General features: G+C 40.1%; 1 protein-coding gene across 1 annotated transcript in view; it reads right to left on the bottom strand.

Moving 5' to 3' along the window:
• Window positions 1-12,845, bottom strand: part of PIP5K1B (phosphatidylinositol-4-phosphate 5-kinase type 1 beta) — an 84,098-nt gene that overhangs the window by 54,843 nt on the left and 16,410 nt on the right. Inside the window, exons 3-4 of the mRNA XM_009285286.2 lie at window positions 12,232-12,362; window positions 1,480-1,597 (exon numbers count right to left, since the gene is read on the bottom strand). Of these exons, the coding sequence (XP_009283561.1) occupies window positions 1,480-1,597; window positions 12,232-12,362 (249 nt within the window). The remainder of the gene's footprint in view (window positions 1-1,479; window positions 1,598-12,231; window positions 12,363-12,845) is intronic.

Raw genomic sequence — 12,845 nt, 5'->3', positions numbered from 1 at the left:
CTCCAGACCCTTCACCAGCCTCGTTGCCCTTCTCTGGACACGCTCCAGCACCTCAACGTCCTTCTTGTAGTGAGGGGCCCAAAACTGAACACAGTATTTGAGGTGCGGCCTCACCAGTGCCGAGTACAGGGGCACGATCACTTCCCTACTCCTGCTGGCCACACGATTTCTGATACAGGCCAGGATGCCATTGGCCTTCTTGGCCACCTGGGCACACTGCCGGCTCATGTTCAGCCGGCTGTCGACCAACACCCCCAGGTCCTTCTCTGCTGGGCAGCTTTCCAGCTACTCTTCCCCATGAAGGAGATAGATAAACAACACATTACAAAATGACACCTTTATAAAACTCCAACCCAACTGCACTTCCCTGCTACTAACATCTATAATTCAAAGGAATGATCTGTTTTTATACATAACTATTGTCATGAGGGCTGGCAATATAAAATCCATACAGAGTACTAAAGAATTAAAATGAGACACCCACATTCAACCTAAATAAAAGCAAAACCAGGTAAGTTTTGCTTTTAGGCTCATTGTCCAAGAAGGAAAAAAACGCTTATAACACACTTGAACACTACAGAAGTCAGTGAAGTAATATATTAAGTAATGTTTCAGCACCATTTAACAATTTTTCTTTTTTATTCATTCAAGCTCTTTCAAATTCTTTTGGTTTTAAAGAAACAGTTACCAATAATGGAACAAAAAGATCTAAAAACTCATTCAAAAGAAGTTAACAATAAAACTCCCATATACAAAATTGCTAATTTGTACTGGGACTCTGATTTGTTGGGTGGACAGGCATGGAACATGGGACATGAGGCAAACATCTAGAAAACAATCTAGCTCTTTGCTTTCACACTACCCTTCCAAAAGCAGAACTACAGGAGAAGTAAAATAGTGGATCCTCATCCCTGGCAGTGCACAAAGTGGTTCTACCAAGTAAAGCCTGCTTTTACGACAGCAGCAAATGCATCACTTCTTTCTCACATGAACAGTTGAATACTGAGAAGGAGTAAGTCTTCAAACTATAAAATACAGAGAACAAAGGAGATACTCTAAAATGCTTCTTTTTTAGCCCGCCACCCACTTTTCTCAAGGCTAGATGGGAACATTTGCAGACAAACACTTCTTTAATGAAGTGAATAAATAACGCAAATAACACAAGAGCACTTTATTGGAACTGAATTGGTAGAAGTCACACAAATACTGATTATAACTTCTCTAGAAATAATGACCTGAATGAGCAGTAATACTCAAGTTACTCTAGCCAATTAACAAGGCAGGTTTTTATAGGAATTGTCTTTAAAGATGAAGAATTAAAATTTTCATAAAACACTAAAAATATTCACTAGTTATAAACCACTCCACAGACAAAATTTACTACCCATCTGGGCACCATTAAAGCATCCTCTTCTGTCACTATGAAACTAGTATACATTATAAAAATTTGTAACTCAAAGGAAAACTGCAAGCTCTTACCAAGTAATCATCAGGCTTGATACCAAAAAGTTCTCTGAAATAGCGGAAGGCAAGAGGTGCATACGTCTTAAATCTGAAGTCAGGGTAATGATGAGCAGGGGTGAGATTGCTCCCTTCACTGAAAACAAGAACAAAAATAAACCAAACCCAGTTATTACTGAGCAATTTTTAGCAACTTCCTTCTTGCAGCTAGTTTTACTGTAAAGCTGCCTAACTCAACCACTGGCCACCTGAGACAAGAGTCATAAATGCAGATAAACCTCCCTATCACCATTAATCAGTGTAACAGAAATGTCTGTGAGAGATAGAATACTGCCAGCAAATTCCTTTCTCCCGCCTTAAAGGAAATGACTATTTTCACCACCCATATCCATTTGCATAAAGGACAGGTTTAAACTAATGCTACAACTCCTCATACCCCTCCAAGGTAAGCCAGTCTAATAGCTTACTGGCGCAGGAAGGGTCACCCCACCTCATGTAAGCTCTTGCAAAAAGTTTGGAAGTCAACGCAGCAAAACAACTTCACGCTAGCTTGGTGACCTGAATGGGTTTGCAGGGGAGTCAGATGGATACTAAGGACAGCACAACACAGAGGGCAGAACCATGTGGCCAGAGCAGCGGGAAGGAAGCAGGACTACACAGGTTTTTTGGCACCAGCAAACACTGATTGGCTCAGCCTTATTTATGAAACCGCATCCTCAGCATTAGCCTCTTCTGCAGGCTAACCGCAGTTATGGTATCTCTTTCTTTCTTGCTAGTACAGTCCAGAATTGGGAAGTCACTCTGGCTTTGCTGACCTTAAAGTGGTTTTCTGTTTGTCTGCCTGTCATGTCACACATTTTACGCCACCTCAGTCTAAACGAGCACTAGCTTACACGCTCAGTTGGTTAAATAGGAACACAGGGTACAGACCCTTTGGGGAATTTTGGAAAACTGTATGCAGATATATGCAAGATACAGATTCAAACTAGAAGAGGCACAAAGACTACTAGGGTAACCAACCTGGAAGAGACTGTTTCTTAAAGGGGGTGGGGGGGAATCATTGTAGCCTCCTTAGTTCTTTTCCTTGTTTTATATTTACCATTTCACTGTATTTTTAGGCTGCAGTTGTATGAGTCTTGAGATGAATACTACATGATTTAAGCTAAAGGAAAAGGTCAGCAGCAAAACGCTGCCAGAAGAAAAAAATATATAAAAACTGCCTGTGGATTCATTAATGATGGAAACTAAAAGAAGGCTTTTAAACAGAAGAGTAAAGTTCTACACTATGATTTCAACACAAACAAGAACAGCTTTAAGACAAAGTTTGGTCAGTCTCCAAATGGTTTGATAAATAGATGAGTACAAAATCCAAGACTCGACACAGTGGCCGAAATCAGCTCTTCCAGCACTTTACTCATTTACCCTAACAAAATTATTCAGAAATGCAGCATGTACCTCTATGCTTGGCAATAAGAATATCCAAAGTATACAAAAAAGAAAAAAAAAAAGGGAAAAAAGCTAGGAATTCACACAGATATGAAAAGGAATAGACTCTAAGCAACATTTCTGCAAAGGCGAAATTAAATATAATGAAAATATTTAAGAGTTTTGATCCTGTACAATTAATGCTTGTCATATGAACTCGTCACCTTCCATTAATAACAATTCGATGACAGAAGTCTACCCAACCCACCTAGTTGCCCCTGCATGCAATACATTGCAGACAACACCAAGTTGGGTGGGAGTGTTGATCTGCTCGAGGGCAGGAAGGCTCTGCAGAGGGACCTGGACAGGCTGGATCAATGGGCCGAGGCCAACTGTGTGAGATTCAACAAGGCCAAGTGCCGGGTCCTGCACTTCGGCCACAACAACCCCATGCAGCGCTACAGGCTTGGGGAAGAGTGGCTGGAAAGCTGCCTGGCGGAAAAGGACCTGGGGGTGTTGGTCGACAGCCGGCTGAACATGAGCCGGCAGTGTGCCCAGGTGGCCAAGAAGGCCAATGGCATCCTGGCCTGTATCAGAAATCGTGTGGCCAGCAGGAGTAGGGAAGTGATCGTGCCCCTGTACTCGGCACTGGTGAGGCTGCACCTCGAATACTGTGTTCAGTTTTGGGCCCCTCACTACAAGAAGGACGTTGAGGTGCTGGAGCGTGTCCAGAGAAGGGCAACGAGGCTGGTGAGGGGTCTGGAGCACAAGTCTTATGAGGAGCGGCTGAGGGAACTGGGGTTGTTTAGCCTGGAGAAAAGGAGGCTGAGCGGAGACCTCATCGCTCTCTACAACTACCTGACAGGAGGTTGTAGCGAGGTGGGCGTCGCTCTCTTCTCCCAAGTAACTAGCGATAGGACGAGAGGAAATGGCCTCAAGTTGCGGCAGGGGAGGTTTAGATTGGATGTAAGGAAAAATTTCTTTACTGAAAGAGTGGTTCAACATTGGAACAGTCTGCCCAGGGAAGTGGTGGAGTCCCCATCCCTGGAGGTATTTAAAAGACGTGTAGATGAGGTGCTTAGGGACATGGTTTAGCGGGCATGGTGGGGGTGGGGTGGCGGGTGGGCTCGGTGATCTTAGAGGTCTTTTCCAACCTTAATGATTCTATGATTCTATGACATTAAGTTTATATAGCTGGATGAGTCTCATTGCATTTTTGTGCAATATGAGGATGCCACAGGGTAATATATAGCTACACTGGGAACCTGGGGGCATATTTGTAAATGCAGTTAATTGTTGTAAGATGCAGACAAGAACAGAACAGAGTGTTCTCTGCTGAAGCATCACATCATTGTCAGGGAAGATTAATCACCTAAACTTTATAAAAAAGTCCTACCTTTCAGTACATAAATACCTTTATTAATCTGCCTCCTGCAGCCATAACTCAAAAGCGTCTTTTGTGAAAGTGTGGCAATAAATAGATTACATGTCCTTACTACACCAGAACATGTACTGTTGTTGGAACTTCACTAGGCTGAAATGAAGATAGGAGGTTTGCTATGATAATACTATGGGTCAAAGCCATTTCATAAGTGCATATGAAGTAAAATGACCAATACTGGCTCTGCAGGTGGAGAGTAATATATAGTAAGCGGAGATTTATTCCAGAATAATTGCAAAACAGAGCAATTATTTTGGAACAGCATCTACACAGAGGGCAATTCCATATATTTAGAGCACACCAGCTTACTTTATTACAGATATGATAGTCAATTTCACTATGCAGACAAGTTTCCTTATTCTTTGTAAAATCATCTTTAAAAAAACCTTTTTATAAAGGCCTGCAGAGCTTTTTATCATTCCCTACCATTTCTGTTAAACATGTTAATTAGTTTCAGCTTCATTGCCTAATAGAATTGTTTACAGGATCCCAACAGTAAGCTCTTCTGTGATGCAAGAAGCAAGCTTGACACAAATTTAAGATTTCTTGGTTACCCCTCTGGAAGAAGATTTGTAAGGTTTTCTTGTTGCTACTTTTAATACAAAAAGCACCCTCACTTCCAGTAATCTCCTACAGTAATGGAAAACCTTCAAATTCCTTGTGGCTGAGTATGTCCTTGCTTTTACCTGAAAAGGACAGTTTCCACTGTACAGAACACTTGATGTAAATACATCTCTACCTTATTTAGACATGAAATTATTCACCTTCCCCTCTATTAGCTCTTGGGAGAATGTATTTTGTGGTTTCTCCCCACATTTTCTTAGCGCATTTTACAAGTGCGTTTCACTCTGGCCAGATTAATGTATATGCACAAAGTAGTATGTATAACAACTTTTAATCAGGCTAGGGAGTTTTACGGGGATGATTATGTCTTTGAAGTTGAACAAGAAAAATACACGTGATCTGTTGACAAAAAACTTAACCTGCAAAATGAAGCTTTGGACATAATAGAAATGTACTCTATAAAAAAAAAAGGAGGTAATCGTATAATTTTCCTCTCAGATAGTTTAGGGCACAGGTCTATCAGAAAAAAAAAGAAAAGGAAAAATAAAGGCTTTTAATACCAGCTTTGATTCTGGCAATCTTGAGGAATTCAAGACTCTGTATACGAGCTTATGACAAACAATATGGGCTTTGGAAAGATTAGGAAGCAATTGTAACTTATGACGTATTCTAATAACCTTAGCCGTAAGACCACACAAAAGCAAAAGATTGGTAAGGAGAATAAAAAGAGAGACTTTAAGCTTACTATGCCAGTTTGCTTTAATACTTAAATTTTAGATCTTTTTTTTTAGATCAAGCACACCTAGAAATGACAGTATGTGCATCTTAACTTGTCTCTTAGTAAATGCTGAGGCTTGATTTAAAGTGTAGATGGTGCACTATCAAACTAAAAATGAACTAATTATATTTTTAATGGTTAACCCTGTGGCTTGCAAAAATTTTGCTAAACAAGACACCCAGATATGTTTCTTGGCAGCTTTTCTTTACTATGGCCTCACCCTGGTAGGACGTACTCAGGAAATAGCACGCCTATCTGAAGGGGCAGAGAAGGCTAGCTGCATCTCTTGGTACCAAGCCTTCATCGTAGAACAATGTCAGTAGGCTCTGATGTAGCTGTTAACAAAAGAAATAGTCACACTGTACTCATAGACCCATGTATACCCTTCTTGTATGTAATGTAAAAAGATTCAAGAGGAGGAACACCTCAGTTCTCTCATGTGAACGCAACTCTTTTTTCAATCTTAAAATCAAAATAAAACATCTAAAATTAAATGCTCCCAATACTAAAAACTAAGAGTATCCAATCTCAGTTTCATTGTTCATGGATAAAGCTGCTCTTTTACAATACATCAAAATGTGTTTAAACTCTACAAACTGTATCCAGTAAGTACATACTGACAGATCAGGTAGTGCTTTGGAGTATTCATTTCCTATATGTCATTTCAGGAAAGCAATTGTTTCCCACATGATGGAAGTAGGTATTATGGTTACCTGTACAAATAGGTGTGTGTTTGGTTTTTTCATACTGTGGGACAAAGTCCAGTGGTAATATCTTTGTTTCTCACTGTATGTTCTCCTATACTTTCGGTTACTCTACGCTATCCTAAGCAGTCCCCTGCAAGGCAGCTTTAAAATACAACTGTGAATAGTAAGTATCTTCAAAACAAGTCAAGCCAATCATATCTATGTAACAGCTGAATACATAGACATTTTCTTATGATGATGATATGACTATTTCACAACCAACTGGAGATGCCGTTAAAGCCAGGGATCTCGGAGTACTTTAAAAACAGTTTAAGTATGTCTACATAACCATGCAAGTATCCAGGTTATCACAGGTTTAACAAGAATTTGACACTAACATAAGTAGCTCAGAGCAGTAATTCATAATGAACATGTTTTTGCTTTGTTGCCACAGTATCCCCATTTTGAATACTATTTGTTTTGCAAACAGAAACGTTTTCCTCCTATCTATGCTATCTTTCTACTCACAAACCATAAAAAGTGTGTCAGAACTTGGGTCATCCTGTGCATCTCTGCAACCAAAGCACCAAAGAAGAACAGCAGCGCTTTATCAAAGCCTTCAGACCACTTTCTTATCTGTCTTATGAAACTGCCCAACTGGAAACAAATACAGTGGCATAAATTACAGAACAACTAAGCATTAGTGTGAACATTTGAGTACTATTCACACCGAGCCTGCAGAGCATTCTATACTTCTTTAATTAAAAAGACACTACTTAGCCCATCAGGTAACCTATGGTATAGGTTTGGTACAAAGATATTTCCAAGGGCAAGTGTCAGTTTTCCTCATTTTTCTAAATCATTCCCCCAAAACATACCAGAAAACAGTACACTTCAGTTTTAGATGTAGGGTAAAACCCAGACTGGTTAAAATATGTCCAAGGTTTTACTTTTCTTACCACTTTTGACTACTTATTCGAGCTGTCATCCAAATGCTATCATAATACAATGTTAAGCTTTTGACATTAAATAGCAGAAAGCACTGAATAATCTTCCATTAGCATCACAAGAAAGCAATTTGTAATTGAACCAGTTTGCTGTACAGGTGACTAGCTGCAGGGTGCATTCAGGTCAACAGCATCTAACAGACTTACTAGTTAAATTAGAAACCATAGCAAGTGTTCTCAATATGCAGGGTCTAGACCCTGAAAATAAAGCGTATTAGCAAGGGAAGCACACAAGACTGATGAACAGCTTGCTGCAAAAAGGTCAAACTCACAGGTGTGCTTAGCAGCAGCCTGCATCTAAGAAATAAAAAGAGATGGAGCTTGAAACATACTGCCTTGCTCCAAATGCTCCACATTTCTGAAGCTGCATATGACTGACTAGCCAAAGTTAGCTAACAGAATGGAGCAGCTTCTGTTTGGCTTGTCAAGCATCACCATAGAAAATGTGCCTGCTTAGTACGTGTGTGCTGGAAGAGCTTAGCAAGCTGCCCTCATTGCCAACTCATAGGCAGCTGCATGGCCCCATGGCCCAGCAACCAGCTTGAGCCACCGCTGCCTGACACAGCTAGGCTTATTAGCTCAGCAATGAGCCCTTCTAGTCACATTACTTGGAGCCAGCTCCACACTTGAATCAAACAGCTGTCAAACCATTGCTGTAGCCACATTGTACAAATGACTGATTTGGAGACAAAGTCTGCCACCAAGAAATTAACTGCTTCCAACCAAGGAATTCAGGAGCACAAGGCATAACACAGGAAGGGAAGAATATGCCCCATGCAGCTGACTCATAGGACAGAGTGTAGAGAGCACAGGCAGGATGCACAAACTTCCCACTGAATCCTCCAGCCACTGCTGCAGCAGTACCAGCACAAGGTAAGCAACTCCAATGCTGGATTTCCAAAGCAGTGTTTAAAAGCCAGAAGAGAGGTTACTTGGAGTAGTTCCCTCTGTGGTTTCACCCTATTCAGGGAGCTAGGCGGAGACTTCAGACACTATCTTCAGAATCAACTGGGTCACTGCAGCCTGCATTTGTTTCTCAGTCCAAGGAGCACATTTGCATAGTGCCATTTAAACTCAGTTTGGATGGTGGTTCTCAATGAACTCCTTTATAGCAGCCCCTAAGAATACCTTACTTAGTTCCCAAAAACAACATGTTACAAACTCCTGGGCAGCCCGAAGAGAACGGGACAAAGGGAATGCCACAATGTGAAGCAGAAAGCGACAAAGGCACTTTTCCACCCCCTCCACCACTACAATGTACAAATGAAAGCAAGCACCTTTGCAATTCAAATCCACCCACTGTACAGCCATACCTGTACTTTACTCAAAGTCACTTCCTGAAATAAACATCTAAATGAATCTGGGCTAAACTCTGACCAATTTAATTAACCCAGTTACAAAGTAACTCTGGACTAGGCATAACCTGCAATCCATGGAGTTCTTCCTGATTTACATCAGTAGCTCCCACAATAAGCAGGGCAGTTATGTTCAGGTCTGAACCGACCACTTTTTTCCCCTGGCATTTTTCTCCCTCCTTCATGAATCCTGAGCACTGCTGGAAGTGTTTTGCTATGGTTACCGAAGCTGAGGTACAGGTGGTGCTGAGGTTTACTTCAGGGGCTGAGAGATAGGCAGAGACTATTTATCTTCTGCAACTGATAAAATTTGTAAACAACTGTTGACTCTTTTCCCCTAACAGTAAAAGGGCACAGATAACACTATTTTGCTCACTGGCGCACAGGCTGCTGTTTCATTGCATTTCTACTAGCTCAGGTCTGTTTTATCACTGCCACCGTAACAGCGCTCCTGTTGCTGTCAAAGCAGTGGGTGTGCCTGTGACTCTCTAAAACAGCTGTCCTCTCACCTCACTGCCAGACCTGGATGAAGCGAGGTGGACACAGGGAAACCATGGGTGGAAGGTGGAGCAGGACAGCTTGTGAAGAGGCAGGTTGCTGTGAATTGCCCACAATGAAGGGGAAGTTCAGCTAATAGCCTGCTTGGAGTTGCAGCTGAATTACGCATACCCAAAGCAAGTGGAAAAATGCTTCTCCTTGCTTGCTAAGCACCTGCTTTCAGCACCACACTTGCTGCACTGTCAGATTCTCCTCCAGCTGCGGACATCTGGCAAAAAGCTTACTTAACCTCAGCTTGCTCTGGGGTGCTTCCAGGTAGAGGGTCAGCCCACGGGACCTGCTCTTGTAACTAATTTCAACTAATTGCTTTCAACCCAGACCAATCCAAAGGGGGGGAGAAGGGGAAGTCATTAAGGTAATGACTTTTAACAATACTGCCTTCACATGTAGGTACCGTCCTAAGAAAAAGTGAAGAGCACCTGAGGTGCACTTCGGGAGCACAGCCCTATCTGGAAGGAACAGACAACCTTAGCTTTTTACCTCCGACTAGAGTAACAAAGCTACCTATAGATATGACTGAGGAGCGATCCATGTAATGCCATGATGAAAGACCCAACGTCCCAACACCTTCAACCAGCAAGAAAGAAGCCTGTAACATTAGGTGCAATCCTGAATTATTACAATCTATGCAAACTAATACCACTTTGGATTGAAACCATTTTAGATAAATGAATGTGCATGTTACATTAAGACATAGGAAGGACTTGAAATTTGACATTTCTGTGCATTAGCATGAGAAATAAAGTGTTATGGTTTTAAGAGATTGCTATGGATAGCCAATTTTTAGTTTCACAGAGAATGTTATCAGCAAATGCTCTTTATAGAGAAGCTCTTTGTTACAGTCAAGATGACTCACTTGTATACTCCTGCTTACTAGATAGCTCTGCAAAAAAAAAAGCTATGCTGCTCTGGCCATTACTTTCATTTGTGTAATTCTCCTCATATGATTTATTTATTTATTTATTTATAGGAAACTGTCCAGAAAGGTGCCACTAAAGCTTTTGTAATAAATTTTATGTTAGTGCAAACAAGCTATTCCTTCTGCCTTTGTTTTCTTTTTAAGCCAGAAGGGATCTCTCCCAGCTCTCCCTTAAAACCAAAACAAAACAGGGAAATCTCATTTCTGAGCCTACATGCATGTAAGTTTCACAGGAGAGAAGACATATGCAATGCTATTGACTACAAACCATTTTATTTTACTTGTTCCTTTAAAACTATGTTAAAAAAGGTAGAGATTAGATTTTTCTCCAAAACTGTGCTATGTAATAAAACAGTTTTAGCATGTATGTTTCATTTAATTTCCATTAACAACAAAGCTAGTATCACAGCCAAACAAACTACAGAATCCTGCATTGCTGTCACAATCACACATTTCACAAATACCATGGCCCGCTCCCTCTTACTCCATTTTTCAGACGAATAAAATCTTTTGTTACATGATATGCAAATTTCTCAGCTATAATTTGGATTTTTTTAAACAAACAAAATTTTGTGATTACAGTGTATGGAAACACATGCACATAGTCAGCCAAACAAACTACAGAATCCTGCATTGCTGTCACAATCACACATTTCACAAATACCATGGCCCGCTCCCTCTTACTCCATTTTTCAGACGAATAAAATCTTTTGTTACATGATATGCAAATTTCTCAGCTATAATTTGGATTTTTTTAAACAAACAAAATTTTGTGATTACAGTGTATGGAAACACATGCACATAGTTAACTTCTCTATATTTACTTAATCTACAAGAGAAAGACTACAAAACTGCACAAACCTTATAGTTAACACCAGAACAAGGATATCAATACCCTCAATTACTAGGAACTAAAGAATGTAATGTAAAAGCTTAATTTCACATAAGAAATAAATTTTCTTCTCCTTAAAGGAAATCTCAGTTCAGAGGAAAACAGGAGTTGAATCAATCAAATTTACATGAGGAGAGACAAACTTCAAAGTGCCTGCAATTATTTTATACATTGTCAGTTTAACTTCATTTTAGTGACATCAGTCATTTTTAAGGATTGTAAATTACTAGAAACAGTTTATGAAGTAGCATTCAAACTGCACATGAACAAAACTTTGAAAAACTCATAGAAAGCATTCCCAAATTCAGGGAATACTGCATACATAGCATGTCCTTACGGAAATGATGGGCACTGCTGGTACTTAGCACTTCTAAGAACCCAGACAGCACTGAACAGAGCAAGTCATCCTGGTTTTGAAATACATTTTTCCTAAACCTTCTTTGTCCATTCCTAGCATATGTAACTTGGAAAAGTTACATGGCACTGTACTTCAGCTTCTGAACCCCCAAAATGAATATGACCTTGATTTCTCTCATCAGCATAACTGTATTATTACAAATTCTATACCATCAACTTGGCAACAATACAAGCTGAAGTGGCCAAATGCAAAGCAGTAATGGTGCACAAGCTGTAGTCACCTAGTAAGAGCTGAGCCTTCTCACGGGCTAAAGTCCTGGCTAGAATTTTATAGTGTAGTGTAAATTCTTATATTACTCTTAACACTGCAGGACTTGAATTTTCATAAATTTTGATACCACCTCAGCAAAATGGCAAGTATTAGTCTCAGTTTTTAGAAACTAAACTGAAACTAAACAAACCTGTGAATGTTGGATGTAATTGCATATAGATCTACCAATGACTTCCAACTGTAATTAACAGTTCCTTTAACTGAAAGTGTCACAATTACTTTCCTTCTCTAGAAGTGACAAGTCTCAAATCTTCAGTTGAAGTGTGATCTTCCCAGTTTTCTCCCTACCTTCATTTCCAATGACAACATGAAGACAGGATAATTTTCAAGTGCTTATACATTAAACTTACACTAAGCCCATTTCGTTAGAACTGGAAAACAATCCTTGCTTGAAATATCTAGTTAGAGTTTCATTATGAAATTCTATTGAAAGTAAATTGAAAAGGCTTGTCCTTACCTCGGTAGGAAGACACTTTCCACTACATAGAAGTCTTGCATAAGAACATCTCTGTCCGGTTTTGATGTAAGGTTTCCTACTGTGTATCCTATTCCCAGCTGAATAGCACCTTTAATAGCTGAGGATGCAGTCTGCGTAGAAAGTAAGAATTCAAGCATGAGTTTACTAAAAATAGATTCCTGTTCTTTATCAGTAATATTATATGCAAAACTCTTAATAATTTTTGTAATAACAACGCCATGTCACCTTTACCTCCTAGACCTCAGAGAGATGACTGCTTTTCAATTAAAAGATTTAAAAGAAACACTGCTGTAGCAAAAGCTACAAAAATCAATTCTCTGGTTGTACAGACTGAGACTTTTCAAGTTGCCCAAATAATTTAGACATTGGGTTCTAACTTATGATAGAATCAGAGAATACCAGGTTGGAAGGGATGTCAAGGATCATCTGGTGCAACCTTTCTTGGCAAAAGCACGGTCTAGACAAGATGGCCCAGCACCCTCTCCAGCTGAACCTTAGAAGTGTCCAACGTTGGGGAATCCACCACTTCCCTGGGGAGATTATTCCAATGGCTGATTGTTCTCATTGTGAAAAATTTTCCTCTTGTGTCCAAT

Source organism: Aptenodytes forsteri, unplaced genomic scaffold (genome assembly GCF_000699145.1).
Source record: "Aptenodytes forsteri isolate BGI_AS27 unplaced genomic scaffold, ASM69914v1 Scaffold151, whole genome shotgun sequence".
NCBI classification, from domain to species: Eukaryota; Metazoa; Chordata; class Aves; order Sphenisciformes; family Spheniscidae; genus Aptenodytes; species Aptenodytes forsteri.
The sequence above is the reverse complement of the archived record's forward strand: the minus strand, read 5'-3'. Positions and strand labels throughout refer to the sequence as shown.